The 18,243-nt window shown below is 41.6% G+C and overlaps 1 protein-coding gene across 1 annotated transcript in view; it reads right to left on the reverse strand.

Annotated features, from left to right (window-relative positions):
• Positions 1-18,243, reverse strand: part of LOC117595276 (NLR family CARD domain-containing protein 3-like) — a gene marked incomplete at its 3' end in the record, with an annotated part of 74,932 nt that overhangs the window by 31,015 nt on the left and 25,674 nt on the right. Inside the window, exons 9-10 of the mRNA XM_034295441.1 lie at positions 14,303-14,476; positions 11,450-11,623 (exon numbers count right to left, since the gene is read on the reverse strand). Of these exons, the coding sequence (XP_034151332.1) occupies positions 11,450-11,623; positions 14,303-14,476 (348 nt within the window). The remainder of the gene's footprint in view (positions 1-11,449; positions 11,624-14,302; positions 14,477-18,243) is intronic.

Consider the following 18,243-nt stretch of genomic DNA (forward strand, 5'->3'; position numbering starts at 1 on the left):
CACAGCACGATCCCCCAGACTCCTCAGCTGGTGATGCAATGACCCTTCTAAAAAGCATACATTTTGAGTTCTTCTTGTGTTTAGAGATCACCTGTCCAATCTTCCAGGTGACTGCAGTTGCATCTGATGCATTGCAGCAGAAAGTCATGGACCTGGCTGCAGCATACAGCATTGTTGATGGAGTTTTAAAGAGGCTGGCCTACAGCAGAACAGAAGAAGAGTTTGAGAACATTTACAAACAGGCTACAGAGAAGGCTGCATCAGTGGGCCTGGATCCTCCATCTGAGGTCCCTGGACAAGCAAGGAGGAGGAAAGTGCCAGAAAAGTTCAAGTTTTCTGCCTACGACTGAACATGCTTTCCCAACTTTGCAGGAGTACTACCGTGTTTTTAGTAGTTGCCAACAGAATGAACACACACACACACATTTTAGTTTCTTTATTTAGATTTTTGATTAGACATATAATCAATCAAAATCTTAGAGTCACAATGCAACATATGAAATCATGATTACAATATTGCATACTGTAGACACACACACACACACACACATCTCTGTCTATATAGATTTATCTGTCTCACTCTTACCCCTGCCATGGCCACCCTCATCCTTTCCCCCTATTAATGTTTCTTTCTCAAATGATTTCCCATGCTTTTTTAAATCTGGTATCTGATTTTCTCTACCTGCAGCTCTTGGTGTGCAGCAGCCTCTGTGAGCATCCTCTTATTTTCTTGTAGCAGTCAGCCTTGGCAGCAGTTGCAGCACAGCAGGTCAGTCACTGTGAGCCAGTTACAAACACTTTCAGCAATCTTTACAGCTTGTCATGGTCATAACAATCGTTTAATCAGCTAATATATCTCATATGCTTGTTTTAAGGTCTATTCTCAGATAAACTCCAGCAGTATCAGCAGCAACAACAGCAGCAAATGCACTTAAGATTAATTTAGGATTTTACCAGAAAAAGTTTTAACCTTTAATGTTAAAAATGTTGTATAATATTAATAAATTTATATTTTTATTGTGTAAATGTAACTCTTTTATTTGTAATTCAGTTTTTGTCATGAAAATAGCCACATATGCTGATAAGGCATTAAATAAAACTATACTGTACTGTACGAAACAGCCACGTTGATTTTGAATAATGATGATGTCCTAGACAGAGTTTACTATAACAGCTGTTCTTTACTATTCTGTATAACAGAGAAGAAAAAGCCTTCAGATTGGGACAACTTAAGACACTTCAGTTTGTAATTCCAGAGGTATTAATAGGTGCAAAGAAAATTGTTTTTTAAACTTTTGACCTTAAAATGGTCTTTTCTATTCTGATTCTTTTTCAAAACTGCATAACAACATTTGCTGCCCTATAAATACAGAAGCATCCGTATCGATACACGTATCAGAAAGGAATGTGTCACAATATGTTGATGTCTTGATATTTTGAGCAAAGCCCTATTTAAAGCCTTGTTCCATGTGCTCCTTTTATACTTTGAGCAACTGCCCCTCCAAAGGTCTCTGCACGGCCCTGAACCACACCCACCCACCACTTAGTACTGCCTCTCAGAGTCCTTGTTGCACTACTCCCTTTGTACTACTGGACTCTGTCACTTCCTAGTAAAGTCTGATAAGTATGTTCATTTGTTGTATGTGTCTCATTGCTACTGTCCCTACATTTCAGTTGCACATGCCACCTTGCACCTTCAGTTTGCCTTCATGCACATTTAGAATTACCATTGTACTTGTATTATTCAGTTGTTACATGTACATGTCTACCTAATTGCTGATATCCCTTCATTTCAGTTGCACAAACTCACCTCCAATTTGCTCGATTGCACAGTCAGAATTGCCAATTTTATTTGCATTTGCACAACTATTCACTTCCCACTTGTACATTCATAATACCTAATACTTATGTATATATGATCTGTCCTCCTCTATGTGCCTTCATTGCACATCATATTTTCACTTGTAACATACACTATACTTAATACCTTACTTGGCTGGTTCCTCACAATGAGTGTTAAAAAGATGTAGTAGATAAAGTAATATAGTAAATTAATGTGATAACGTATGTAAATAAAGACATTGTGTTTTCCTCTCAGAAGACAAAGATCTGTTGCAGAAGAAGAAGAAGGGAGGTATTAGAGGCTTTTCCAGAAGGGTGTGGAAGGTCATTACCTCCTCTGGCATTTGATCACAAGACAAGTGACACTCAAGATCAAGATCCGAGCCTCAATTAAACACACACATCCTTGTATTTCTGTGGACCAAAAAGTAAACAATCTTTCTCAACTACATTTACTCACATAGAAACACACACAGCCCAAAAGAATCACAATAAACTAATCTTATTGTGAATCTGTTATTTAATTGTGAAATTAGGGGAAATGCACTTTGGTAGTATTAATTCATGTCTTCAATATAACAAATCTAGTCACAAGACATACATTTACCAATAGCAGAGGTCATGAGAGCTGTCATTCTACATAGATGGAAACCAGACAGGAACTAAACAGTGAATAGATGGGAAACCAGACGGGAACTAAACAGTGAATAGATGGAAACCAGATGGGAATTAAACAGTGAATAGATGGAAAACCAGACAGGAACTAAACAGTGAATAGATGGAAACCAGACGGGAACTAAACAGTGAATAGATGGAAACCAGACGGGAACTAAACAGTGAATAGATGGAAACCAGACAGGAACTAAACAGTGAATAGATGGAAACCAGACGGGAACTAAACAGTGAATAGATGGAAACCAGACGGGATCTCAACAGTGAATAGATGGGAAACCAGACGGGAACTAAACAGTGAATAGATGGGAAACCAGACGGGAACTAAACAGTGAATAGATGGGAAACGGACATGGAGACAATGTGAGAACACAGGATCTAATACACTCTATAATGCATACAGAGCAGAATTAGAACAATACCCGCTGATGATCAAACTACAGAAAAGAGCTGGCCCCTGAGGGTCAACACCATGGACAGGACACACCTGGCCCCTGAGGGTCAACACCATGGACAGGACACACCTGACCCCTGAGGGTCAACACCATGGACAGGACACACCTGACCCCTGAGGGTCAACACCATGGACAGGACACACCTGACCCCTGAGGGTCAACACCATGGACAGGACACACCTGGCCCCTGAGGGTCAGCACCATTGACCGGACACACCTGACCCCTGAGAGTCAACACCATGGACCGGACACACCTGGCCCCTGAGGGTCAGCACCATGGATCGGACACACCTGGTCCCTGAGGGTCAGCACCATGGACAGGACACACATGGCCCCTTAGGGTCAACACCATGGACAGGACAAACCTGGCCCCTGAAGGTTAACACCATGGACAGGATAAATCTGGCCCCTGAGGGTCAACACCATGGACAGGACACCCAAGCCACACACCAACAGTCACTGGAAGGTTCTAGAGACATCTGAGGGAGTCTGCCCCGCCCCCACACAGCTGCCTCTCATCAGGACTAATCCAAACATCATAAAAGGAGACCAGGAGGACCTGGAAGGTGAGCTCCCTAACAGACTGGGAGAACCTCTGTGTGTTTGAATGTCTGACCGACAGAAACACAGTGGAATCTGAAGACTGAGCCCTTCTGAGGAGCCCCTGAAAGAGTGAGGAGAGGAGAGAAGGAGGGAACACATAAAGAAGTGCCAACAGTAGCCACTATGTGTTTCTATTCTGCAGCCTGTAGACTGACTCCTTGGTTCTGGTTGGGAAAAAAGGCCCTCGACCACGTCTCCCAACGTTACCAGTTTCTGTGTCTTTTCTGTGTCCTGCTAATTTAAAGGGACATAAGAGACAGTTTCTTTCCTGAAGTCACACAGACCAATAAAGAATTTGAAAGAATATCCAGTATAGACCAGGGGCCGTATTCAGAAAAAGAAAAATCTTGCCACTAGGAGGACTCCTAAACAGCAATAAAAGTTTCCTCTTAAAACCTAAACACAAAGCTGCTAAGACAAACTTTTACTAAGGATTTGGGAAAAGTCTTAAGCTAAGAGAAAGGGCGGGGTTGAACCCGTTGCTATGGATGATGTTATGTTCCACAAACAAGCTGAATGACTATACCCGAAGTGATTGGCTGACAGGGGAGGGGTCTCTGTCAGTGAATTCACCTTTGCAGTACCGTAGATGGATGTCATGTTGTCACATTGAAATTAAGATATTAAATGAAAAATGTAGGGTGTCACTGATTAAACATGAAACCAAGAATGACATACTGACTAGTCAAGACATGTTCAGCAAATTGTCAGCCTCTTACATGTCTGGCAGCTCATAAAGAAATGCATGTTTATCTTTTGAAGGTGCAATAATTCTTGCAATTATGTGTCCCATCTCCCATCTATAGAACCAACTACACCAGGTGGTCCATCTATGTCCCATCTCCCATCTATAGAACCAACTACACCAGGTGGTCCAGCTATGTCCCATCTCCCATCTATAGAACCAACTACACCAGGTGGTCCAGCTATGTCCCATCTCCCATCTATAGAACCAACTACACCAGGTGGTCCAGCTATGTCCCATCTCCCATCTATAGAACCAACTACACCAGGTGGTCCAGCTATGTCCCATCTTCCATCTATAGAACCAACTACACCAGGTGGTCCAGCTATGTCCCATCTCCCATCTATAGAACCAACTACACCAGGTGGTCCAGCTATGTCCCATCTCCCATCTATAGAACCAACTACACCAGGTGGTCCAGCTATGTCCCATCTCCCATCTATGGAACCAACTACACCAGGCGGTCCAGCTATGTCCCATCTTCCATCTATAGAACCAACTACACCAGGTGGTCCAGCTATGTCCCATCTCCCATCTATAGAACCAACTACACCAGGTGGTCCAGCTATGTCCCATCTCCCATCTATAGAACCAACTACACCAGGTGGTCCAGCTATGTCCCATCTCCCATCTATGGAACCAACTACACCAGGCGGTCCAGCTATGTCCCATCTTCCATCTATAGAACCAACTACACCAGGTGGTCCAGCTATGTCCCATCTCCCATCTATAGAACCAACTACACCAGGTGGTCCAGCTATGTCCCATCTCCCATCTATAGAACCAACTACACCAGGTGGTCCAGCTATGTCCCATCTCCCATCTATGGAACCAACTACACCAGGCGGTCCAGCTATGTCCCATCTTCCATCTATAGAACCAACTACACCAGGTGGTCCAGCTATGTCCCATCTCCCATCTATAGAACCAACTACACCAGGTGGTCCAGCTATGTCCCATCTCCCATCTATAGAACCAACTACACCAGGTGGTCCAGCTATGTCCCATCTCCCATCTATGGAACCAACTACACCAGGCGGTCCAGCTATGTCCCATATTCCATCTATAGAACCAACTACACCAGGTGGTCCAGCTATGTCCCATCTCCCATCTATAGAACCAACTACACCAGGTGGTCCAGCTATGTCCCATCTCCCATCTATAGAACCAACTACACCAGGTGGTCCAGCTATGTCCCATCTCCCATCTATGGAACCAACTACACCAGGCGGTCCAGCTATGTCCCATCTATAGAACCAACTACACCAGGTGGTCCAGCTATGTCCCATCTCCCATCTATAGAACCAACTACACCAGGTGGTCCAGCTATGTCCCATCTCCCATCTATAGAACCAACTACACCAGGTGGTCCAGCTATGTCCCATCTCCCATCTATAGAACCAACTACACCAGGTGGTCCAGCTATGTCCCATCTCCCATCTATAGAACCAACTACACCAGGTGGTCCAGCTATGTCCCATCTCCCATCTATGGAACCAACTACACCAGGTGGTCCAGCTATGTCCCATCTATAGAACCAACTACACCAGGTGATCCAGCTATGACCATGAAGTCGGCTTTGTTTCTTTGTAGTTGGCGAACATAATGAGGATACTGAATTATTTGATATCATGATATGGGGTCTGGGGAGGGCGTTTATTGTTTCATATAATATTCTACTGACAGATTACTGAGATACACAGCTCCGGACCACTGCAGCTTTTTCTTTCTTTTCCAAAATTTGTTGAAAAGGAAAGTTTTGAGTAAGGAATAGAAGCGTTCAATTCGCAGTGGTCTCTTAATTTTAACCCTTTTGTTCCTCACTCAAAACCTTTTTTGGAAAGGAAAGAAAAAGGTCCAGTGGTCTCTTAATTGTTTCCAGAGCTGTATATAGTTTGTCCGCGCTGCATAGCTGCATTTCCCCTGTGGTCAAGTAGTGTTGAGTTGTCAGAACCTTGATCTCAAAGTCAAAGTATTTTATTTGTCAAGTTCACCAAATAACATGGGTCATTCTGAACAAAGACATTCTTGTGACATGGCACGTGACATCTATGTAGTAATTAAGACATATATAAAGCAGAAATAATAAACTGTACATCATGGATGTTGCTGGGTTTTTGTGACGACTGGGCCCTCTGCTGCCTCTCCTCCCCCTGCAGCAGGCAGGCCTCAGCGGTCGACGTCACCGCTGAGACACCACACCCCTCTCATCAGTTCATCTCACCTGTTGTCTTGTTTAGTGCACCTGGTCCTTCTGACACCACGCCCCTCCCATCAGTTCATCACCTGTTGTCTTGTTTAGTGCACCTGGTCCTTCTGACACCACACCCCTTCCATCAGTTCATCTCACCTGTTGTCTTGTTTAGTGCACCTGGTCCTTCTGACACCATGCCCCTCCCATCAGTTCATCTCACCTGTTGTCTTGTTTAGTGCACCTGGTCCTTCTGACACCACGCCCCTCCCATCAGTTCATCTCACCTGTTGTCTTGTTTAGTGCACCTGGTCCTTCTGACACCACACCCCTTCCATCAGTTCATCTCACCTGTTGTCTTGTTTAGTGCACCTGGTCCTTCTGACACCACGCCCCTCCCATCAGTTCATCTCACCTGTTGTCTTGTTTAGTGCACCTGGTCCTTCTGACACCACGCCCCTCCCATCAGTTCATCACCTGTTGTCTTGTTTAGTGCACCTGGTCCTTCTGACACCACGCCCCTCCCATCAGTTCATCTCACCTGTTGTCTTGTTTAGTGCACCTGGTCCTTCTGACACCACGCCCCTTCCATCAGTTCATCTCACCTGTTGTCTTGTTTAGTGCACCTGGTTCTTCTGAGATTGACTCTGCTGTTTCCGCAGCACCTTCTCTCAGTCCAGACAGTTGTTTCTGTTTGTTGGTAAAGTGACAGCATCCCTGACCAGTTCTATGATCATAATACTCTTGGGTTGTTTCTGTTTGTTGGTGAAGTGACAGCATCCCTGACCAGCTCTATGATCATAATACTCTTGCGATTAAGGCGATACCTTGTTATAGTGACTTAGGAGACCTCTTGACTACTCATAACTTTTCACAGATTTAGAAGTGGGTTTTATTCCTAAAATGCTTTGTGAATTTCTCTTAGGCCAAAAGTTTGGACTGACACGGCCATTTTATTTTAAGAGTTACTCCTAAATCAGCAAGATATGAGTTTCTTTTAGCCTTTGTGAATATGGCCCCAGATCCCAAATCTATTGGGTGAAATATTAAAAGGACATCTGGTGGAATATCAAGGATTTAATAAACACATTATATTGTACAGTTTATTTAATTTCTGTTATTTACATTTATATAGAGTTTTGCTCTGGCACCTTGTTAAAAAACAATGTACATAGTAGATAATAACACACAACAAAATTAACAATTACATTTTAGATAGTTTTTTTCTAACTACTTTGGAAATGTAAACATTTGTTTCCCATCACAATAAAACCTTTTGAATTGAATAAATATGAAAACAGAGGGAGAGAAGAGAGGAAGAGAATAGAGAAGGAGAGGGGGAGTTGAAGGAGGAAATGGGGAGAGCAGGAGCGGAAGAAAGGAAGAGAAGAGGAACGGGTGGAAAGGAGACGAAGAGAGGAAGGAGGAGAGGAAGAGAGGAGAGGATGTTTTTATTTAGAAACTATTCACTGTTACTTTGTAACCTGTATACTTTCTCCTTGCAAGCAAGATTAAAACCGTTTATTGCGCAATTGATTTCTCCTGTCTTACCTACCATTTTCATAGAACTATTTGGATTTTAGAAATTGCCATCACACTAGGCATGCAGAATGAAACGAATATGCACTAACACACAAACACACGCAGAATAGAAAAAACACAAACATTCACAGACATATATACACAACCCCCCCAACATATATACTTGAACACACCAGCTGTATTTGTGTTCTGTATAATAAATCACTTACATTTCTTCGGTCCGGATTTTAACCTCCACTCTCCACCATGATCCATACTGTGGAAGAAGCAGAGGAGCAGCCTGTCATTCAATGACACACAACCTGTCTTACACACACACACACTACATACATGCAACACAAGCAACCACATAACCCCCCCTCCACCCATCACACACCATACACAACCCCTCCTCCAATAACACACCATACACAACCCCTCCTCTAATAACACACCATACACAACCCCTCCTCCAATAACACACCATACACAACCCCTCCTCTAATAACACACCATACACAACCCCTCCTCCAATAACACACCATACACAACCCCTCCTCTAATAACACACCATACACAACCCCTCCTCCAATAACACACCATAAACAACCCCTCCTCCAATAACACACCATACACAACCCCTCCTCCAATAACACACCATACACAACCCCTTCTCTAATAACACACCATACACAACCCCTCCTCCAATAACACACCATACACAACCCCTCCTCCAATAACACACCATACACAACCCCTCCTCCAATAACACACCATATACAACCCCTCCTCCAATAACACACCATACACAACCCCTCCTCTAATAACACACCATACACAACCCCCCTCTAATAACACACCATACACAACCCCTCCTCCAATAACACACCATACACAACCCCTCCTCTAATAACACACCATACACAACCCCTCCTCTAATAACACACCATACACAACCCCTCCTCCAATAACACACCATACACAACCCCTCCTCTAATAACACACCATACACAACCCCTCCTCCAATAACACACCATACACAACCCCTCCTCCAATAACACACCATACACAACCCCTCCTCCAATAACACACCATACACAACCCCTCCTCCAATAACACACCATAAACAACCCCTCCTCCAATAACACACCATACACAACCCCTCTTCCAATAACACACCATACACAACCCCTCCTCTAATAACACACCATACACAACCCCTTTTCCAATAACACACCATACACAACCCCTCCTCCAATAACACACCATACACAACCCCTCCTCCAATAACACACCATACACAACCCCTCCTCCAATAACACACCATACACAACCCCTCCTCTAATAACACACCATACACAACCCCTCCTCTAATAACACACCATACACAACCCCTCCTCTAATAACACACCATACACAACCCCTCCTCCAATAACACACCATACACAACCCCTCCTCTAATAACACACCATACACAACCCCTCCTCTAATAACACACCATACACAACCCCTCCTCTAATAACACACCATACACAACCCCTCCTCCAATAACACACCATACACAACCCCTCCTCTAATAACACACCATACACAACCCCTCCTCTAATAACACACCATACATAACCCCTCCTCCAATAACACACCATACACAACCCCTCCTCCAATAACACACCATACACAACCCCTCCTCCAATAACACACCATACACAACCCCTCCTCCAATAACACACCATACACAACCCCTCCTCTAATAACACACCATACACAACCCCTCCTCTAATAACACACCATACATAACCCCTCCTCCAATAACACACCATACACAACCCCTCCTCTAATAACACACCATACACAACCCCTCCTCCAATAACACACCATACACAACCCCTCGTCCAATAACACACCATACACAACCCCTCATCTAATAACTCACCATACACAACCCCTCCTCCAATAACACACCATACACAACCCCTCCTCCAATAACACACCATACACAACCCCAAACTACACTTAATACCCCAAAATGAGTCCCCATAAAAATAATATGCTTGATTAGACACAATAGATACAAAGAGCAAACCTCCCAATCACTGGAAGTCATCTTTAAGAATGTACATAAATAAAAGATAATAATAGTTTAATTATAAGGTTTTAATGTTTGTTTCTAAAACAGTGAACAAACTATCCATAATGACTGTGTTGATGGGATTGAGGATAGATGAATGTTTGCTCACAAACTCAGTGCTCTTTCCACGCATACATAATGGTGATTAGATTTTGTATGATCTCTAAAGTCATGTGACACAAGGCTTTTTCCAGTTCCAAGACCCTGACTTTGATGGAAAGGAGAAGCAGGAACATTGGGAAGGAAGAGTGACTGCATGTGTCACACTGAGTGACGGTGATCATGAGACTGTTATAGAAATGTACTGAGTTGGTGTCATAAATAAAAGACAACTGGGTAATATGGACCCTGTGTTCTGTTTAGAAGCAGAGGTCAGGAAGGGGAGGGGTACTATGGACCCTGTGTTCTGTTTAGAAGCAGAGGTCAGGAAGGGGAGGGGTACTATGGACCCTGTGTTCTGTTTAGAAGCAGAGGTCAGGAAGGGGAGGGGTACTATGGACCCTGTGTTCTGTTTAGAAGCAGAGGTCAGGAAGACACAGGTGAACAGGGAGACAGTGGTGGACGTCTTTTTACACAAGGAAGTGGGGTGATGAGGTCCAGCTGAGATTGTATGGGAAGGATTTGGAGAGGGTGGGGGTCTTTAGATTCCTTGGGGTGTATTCTGATGCCAGACTGACTTGGATTGAGCACGTTGAGAGAGTTGAGGAGAAGTGGATAAATGTATTGTCTGGACTGAGATGATGGTGGCAGAAGCAGTGGAATGGAGACACTACAGACAGACACCTGTTCAGAATACAGGGTGTAGTTGGGGATGGAAGGAGGGCAGCTAGGAGCAGAGTGGAGGAATCTGTGTTAACTAGACTGTGGGTGGGACACAGTCATTTAAACAATACATTACATCTGATAGGGAAACATCCAACAGGTCAGTGTGACCATTGTCAGGAAGTTGAGACAGTGGATCATGTGTTGAGGCAATGTGGGTGATATGAGGGGGAGAGGCTGAGATTAAGACTGGTTTTAAGAGGAGAAGGGATGAGTTGAGTTTAAATCATATTTTGGGTTTGGTGTGTTCAGTCACAGTGATAAAATATTTATTTATATTTCAGGGGAAAACTGAATTTCATGGATACAGTAAATAATGTTTTCCTCAAATTAACAATGATTGTTCCTGCTACACAAAATGATTGCAGGTTGGCAAGACTGTATTAGGCACATATTATATAATGCAAAAAATATGGCAACTTAATACCACATTGCTGATTACTGATAGAGAAAACATCTACAGGACTTACTTGAGTTTCTCCAGTCTCCAGTGTGGATCCTCCAGTCCAGCAGAGAGCAGTCTGACTCCCAAGTCTCCTGGGTGATTGTAGCTCAGATCCAGTTCTTTCAGGTGTGAGGGGTTTGACATCAGAACTGAGACCAGAGAAGCACAGCCTTCCTTTGTGATCAGACAGCCTGACAGCCTGCACAGAGGTAATCATGATTTCACAAATGACTCACATTAACAAAGTCTCTGAACTTTGAAGTACTGATGCGCAACCAAGGCTTTTTGAACCCTTTGAAGAATTACAAAAATATGAAATAGCGACTAAAGATGAATTCAGTTACTAAACTAAAAAGTTCACAATAATGACATCTTCTGATCAGCAATAAATAATTTGAAGTTAAGAGTTCAGTCAGAATGGGGGGGTTGCCTCCCAGGTAAACACTTATTTTAAACTGTTCATCCATTGTAATGTTTAGGATAAAGTGTCATAGCATATATAAAATGAAACAAATTATTTGAACATTAATTGATAGTGTCTCATGTCACTGCCTGTAACCCATGTCCCAACACCACCTATTTGACCAACCTGTTGTAGAATGTACATAAACTGGTGAATTAGGTGTTAAGTAGAGGTCAGTGAGTGAAAGCAACTTGGCATCCAAGACAGAACTGGGAGCATTTTACAACAAGGTTTAAAAAAGGCATGTAATCAAATATTCAGACATCACTGATCACAAGATTTTGAAGAAGTAACTTTCCATTTTGAAAATATGACTAAATCTAACAACCTAGCCCTTGGTAAATAAATCTCAATTGAAAAGAAACCAGTTTTTCAAAAGAAAACTATTTACAAAACACGATTTCAGCTGCCACTCTGCTATTGTTGATCAGGAGATTGAACTAAACTCTCCAATCAAGGGTTGCTTTGAAATGTCAACCCATTCTAATCCATGTTAAAGGGCTGAGTCTTGTATCGGTGTAATACCATTTGATTGATGACGTACGAAGCCTCGTTTGATCACATGCTTTTTCCAAATCCTCTTGTAAAATACAGGCTTCTATGGTTGTTTGGTGCTTGAGACTTTCAAACACCGCCCTCTACTGGTCACCTTATTTAGTTGTTTGCATTATAAGTCCATCGATGCCCCAGTGGGTAGTGTCACCGACTCTCACTCTGTGACTTGTTATGGTGCCAGATCATGATTAACTTTTTAAAGTGCAAACGATACTGTTTATTGTTGTTTATTATTAATTATTTATATTTTGTGTATCTTATGAAACACTTGCCTTAATAATACAAAACATTACAATGGATGCATAGTTGTGTCTGGAAAGACAAGAAGAATGTGGATATGAACCGGGCGTTTTGAATGTGGATATGAACCGGGCATTTTGAATGTGGATATGAACCGGGCATTTTGAATGTGGATATGAACCGGGCGTTTTGAATGTGGATATGAACCGGGCGTTTTGAATGTGGATATGAACCGGGCACCGTTGAGTCCTCTGCTTAGGACTCAACAGTTACCTCACACAGGTGGGAGAGGAAGGATGTTCACTGATGTGCAGGAAACTGCCATTGTTGATATGGTCATCAGAAACAATGGCATAAAACTCACTGAGAAAGCAATATAAATGTGAACAAATCCAATGTGCAGGTGTGTACATTAAAATAATCAACACAACATATGTAAAATACGTGAAGAAATCAAATGAACAGCACTGATTGTACGTCTGTTCTCTCCTTCATAAAGAAATAAGGAGCTTCTGGCCTAACACTTTGTTCACTTGAGATAAAAAATGTACAATAAAAATGTCAGCATATTTACTTTTTTCAGTTTAACTTACCTTCCATTCGTTACAATGTAGCGGGTGGTGTTCATGATGACTCAAGAGATGTGAAGTGCTTTTTTACCGATTTGTTTTGGATGTTCTGTAGACAGGGTGACCACTGACCCTCTTTGATTAAGTTTCCCTCAGAACTCTTGTAAAACCCAAAATGTGACTACACTTCAGATTTGGTCATATTAGAAGGCTGAAAAATCTCCTGAGTGCTGTCACTGCCTTCTGCAAAATATTCACACTAAACAAAACCCATGTTGCGTGCAGCGCCTGCATCAGACTGTCGCAAACATTGGTTGATGCTGAACAGTATGTAGCGAGAGAGATTTTCAAAGCGCGGTAATCAAACACGGTTTTAATTATAATTTTAATTTGAAACTGTAATACTAATCACTGGGAATTTTACCGATGTTTATCGTGGTCCCAGCTCTCTTCAAGTCATTGACCAGGTCCTGCCATGTAGTTCTGTGTTTCCGCTCGACCACAAGGAGTCACTAGAGTGCAACATGACAAGGCAGCCCTGTGTGACTTCCACCCATCCACCCTGGCAGAACTGAGACAAATTACTCTGTACTATGATGGATCCCTGGGCAGCATCAGTATGATGTAACCAGACAATTCCTGAAGAAATGTAACAGATGGGAAGTTCAAGTCCCTATGAGACAACATGGTAGAATGAAGGGATGTCTTCAATAAGAAAGAGTGTAACAATAATACAGTGGGAATGAATGGTGGATCAGTGGACATCAGAGGGGTGGAATGAAGATTAGTTCTAATGTGTGATAGACTTGGACTAACAGAAATTATTATGTAAGAATATATGTTTGTAATGGTGGTCCTGTTACTCATGTTGTGTTTCCTTCCAGGCCTGCTGGGATGTCTGACAGGGTTTGGTCTTGGAGGCATGGACCTGCTGGCAGCTCAGAGCAGGTAGAGGTGGAAACAGAAGATGTTTGTATTCCCCTTTTGTTGTGTTGCCCCTTTGTTGTGTTGTTGTTATGTTTATTGTTCGCTTGTTAATTGTGTTATTCACCTCAGAGTCTCCAGTCTACATTGTGGGTCCTTCAGCAGAGCAGAGATCTTCTCCACTCCCGTATCCTTCAGATCGTTGTTACTGAGATCCAGTTCTTTCAGGTGTGAGGGGTTTGACTTCAGAGCTGAGACCAGAGAAGCACAGCCTTTCTCAGTGATTCTACAACCTGACAGTCTGGATAGAGATTATCATCATGTCACAAACAGAACAATAGTTCAGAATAACATTAGATCATCCTCTATATATTACATCATTGTCTTGTGAACTTTTATAACTAACATTACCAATAAATTAAACTAGAATGTAATTTACTATATAGAAAATCATCAGTGTTCTCTGTCAATAAAAATACTGTAGATGTAAAAAATAAAGTGTGTGTATTTGTGTGTGTGAGGGGAGGAGTAGCATGAATGATAAAAAACAGACAAAGGGGGGTGGATTTGTGGATATCAGAGGGTTTAAATGAAGATTAGTTTGAATGGTTGATAAACCTGGAAAGTAGAACTGCAACGATAATTAGACAAATTCCACTTACTTATCTAGTATTCAACTTACTTATCTAGTAAAATATGTTCTGGTTTGGGAATTCATTACTCATCATATTGCCAGTAGGTTTGGAGACTGAACACAACTATCTCACACATAATTTGAAACATTTCTGATCCTACAGGCAGCAGTGAGTCTATTCAGTGAACCAATATGCAGGTGAAACCATCCACATTTCAAATAGAGAAATAATTAAACCATATGTTGTAATACAGGCTCAGAATGGTCTTTCTCCATGGGCACATCCACTATTATTTTGTTTTCCTCACATTTATTTGTTTTCCTTACCTTGCTCCTAGTATACTAAACACATATGCAACAATTTGCTAAATGTTATTGTGATACAGTCAATTAATGGATTCATTAGGCTAGAACTGGATTTCACATTATTGGCAATACAGATACTGTCTGTCCATATAAAAATGTCTGGAATCTTTTATTTCTGCTTAGGAAACATTGGACTTCACATGTTGTCTATATTTTGGTTTAAATTAAAAGCAATACCACATAGTCCGTGAGTCATGCTTTTTCTTTTTCGATTATTCGAATAATCTAGTATTAATACATAGAAGAATCCGTAGCAGCACCTCTTCTGGAAAGAAAATAATAACAATATGTTGTTGTTTTCATGGAGGCCCTGCTGGTTGTGGGTGTTTCACCTCCATGTCTGATAGGAGGTCTGGTGGGGCTTCATCTATCAGACCTTTAACCCTCATCCTACCGACTGGGGAACCACAGAGCCCAGAGGGGTACTTTATGTCATATCTCACAGGGCTTTATTCTATCATTACAACGTTTCATCACTTTGTCAATCAATATGTTATCATTACAGAGGTGTACTTTCTGTCATATCTCACAGGGCTTTATTCTATCATTACAATTTTTCATCACTTGGTCAATCAATTTGTTCCTAATGACTTCATAACATCAAGCACTTCTTACATATGCAAATGGTATGCAAAAGCACCCAAATCCGCCTATGCAGTTTTAATAAATGTAACTATTTACTGAGGTAATTTATCCTATAGGTCACAAACTATCGGGGACGATGACGACGACTCTGTCAGTCATTGCGATGGAGAAAGACACAGATGCATCAGACACAGATTTCCTACCATCAGGCAGGTTGTACAGGCTCTTTGTTCCTGTACCAGCAGGCTCAGGAACAGTTTATTTTTATCTATGACCCAACCAGGCGGTTCGAATGTTATCATTGGATTGAATGGGCGTTATCAGTGGTTATCAGCTTCAAAGATATGGGTCAGAAGGGGCCTGCTAGCCTACTGGTAGGCTTAGAAGGCTGTTATCATCCATTTGCATGGTTAATTTAGTATTTAGATAATTTAGTATTGACGAAATCATCACAGTTTAAAGGCTCTCATTTTAATGGTCTTACCTGTAGACTTACCCTAACCCTAACCTTAACCCATTTTAATGGTCTTACCTGTAGACTTACCCTAACCCTAACCCATTTTAATGGTCTTACCTGTAGACTTACCCTAACCCTAACCCATTTTAATGGTCTTACCTGTAGACTTACCCTAACCCATTTTAATGGTCTTACCTGTAGACTTACCCTAACCCATTTTAATGGTCTTACCTGTAGCAGCGACCTGAATTCGTCTGGGATTGGATCTGGAGTCTTCTTGTGTATTTATCCGTGATGAACCATGCGAATGGATGATAACAGCTTTTTGAGCCCACCAATAGGCGTAGCAGGCCCCTTCTGACCCATATCTATGAGGCTGATAACCACTGATAACGCCCATTCAATCCAATGATAACATTCAAACCGGGTGACCCAACACTAACCACACCCACCTGCCCACCACTTAGTACTGCCTCTCAGAGACCTTGTTGCACTACTCCCTTTGTGCTACTGGACTCTGTCACTGCCTTGCCAAATCTGATAAGGAAGTTTTCAGTTGTAACATGTACATGTCGACCTCAGGAACCTCATTGCTGATATCCCTGTATTTCAGTTGCACATGCTACCTTGCACCTTCAATTTACCTTTATGCACATTTAGAATTGCCATTTGTACGTGCATTTGCCTTTATTGCACATTTATACATCCCACTTATAACATACATTGGTCTTAGTTGATTCACTTGTAATTTTTTTGCACTCTATTTGCATTTCTGTTTAGATGCTAAATGCATTTCATTGTACTGAACATCAACTTGTTCATTGACAATGAAGTTGAATGTAATCTAATTTCAATTATTTTATATTGGGGTCAAAATGACCCCGGTTGGTTTCACCATATAAATATAACACAAATAATGTTTCCTTGAAATGAATGAAAACGAAATGATACCAGAATCAAAAGATGGGAAATAAGCTTTTGTGTACTGATGTGGATTGTACTTGTTATAAAAGCTGCAGTTTGTATTAAAGAAAAGTAAATATTTTCATTTTACACAATATGCAATTTAACTGTAACTTTCCTGAAATAAGAATAATTAGTTTTCTTTTTTTCAGATAAAATTAATGACCTAATAATGTATTTAGAAGAAATAAGAAACCATATGTCGTAATAAGGGCTCAGAGTTGTCTTTCTCCGTGTACACATTCACTATGATTTAACACTTAAAACAAAAGCATACAGACTAGACCTGGACATCGCATCAGTCTTTTCAAATAAAACAGCACTCAGTCTTTTTGGTTAGGACACTATTAGCATGGCACATTTAATAGTTCAAACAGGTGCAGTTAATACAGGTAATGAGTGGAGAACAGGAGGGCTTATTAAAGAAAAACAAACAGGTCTGTGAGAGCCGGAATTCTTACTGGTTGGTAGGTGATCAAATACTTATGTAATGCAATAAAATACAAATTCATTACTTAAAAATCATACAATGTGATTTTCTGGATTTTTGTTTTAGATTCCGTCACTCACAGTGGAAGTGTACCTATGATAAAAATTACAGACTTCTACATGCTTTGTAAGTAGGAAAACCTGCAAAATCGGCAGTGTATCAAATACTTGTTCTACCCACTGTACCGTTTGGAATTATGGCCAAAAAGTTCAACATTGGTTTCATCAGACAATTACACATTTTCCCACGTGCTTTTGGGAGATGTTTGTTTGTTCAAACTTCAGCCGGGCTTGGATGTTTTCTTTGTAAGAAAAGGCTTCTGTCTTGCCACCATTCCACATAGCCCATTCATATGAAGAATACAGGAGATTGTAGCATACAGCCAGTACTTGCCAGTTTCTGCAATTTCTTTTAGTGTTGCTGCAGGCCTCTTGGAAGCCTCCCTGACCAGTTTTCTTCTTGTCTTTTCATCAATTTTGGAGGGATGTCCAGTTCTTGGTAATGTCTCTGTCGTGCCATATTTTCTCCACTTGATGATGACTGTCTTCACTGTGTTCCATGGTATTTCTAATG

This window comes from Esox lucius, chromosome 11 (genome assembly GCF_011004845.1).
Source record: "Esox lucius isolate fEsoLuc1 chromosome 11, fEsoLuc1.pri, whole genome shotgun sequence".
Lineage (NCBI taxonomy): Eukaryota > Metazoa > Chordata > Actinopteri > Esociformes > Esocidae > Esox > Esox lucius.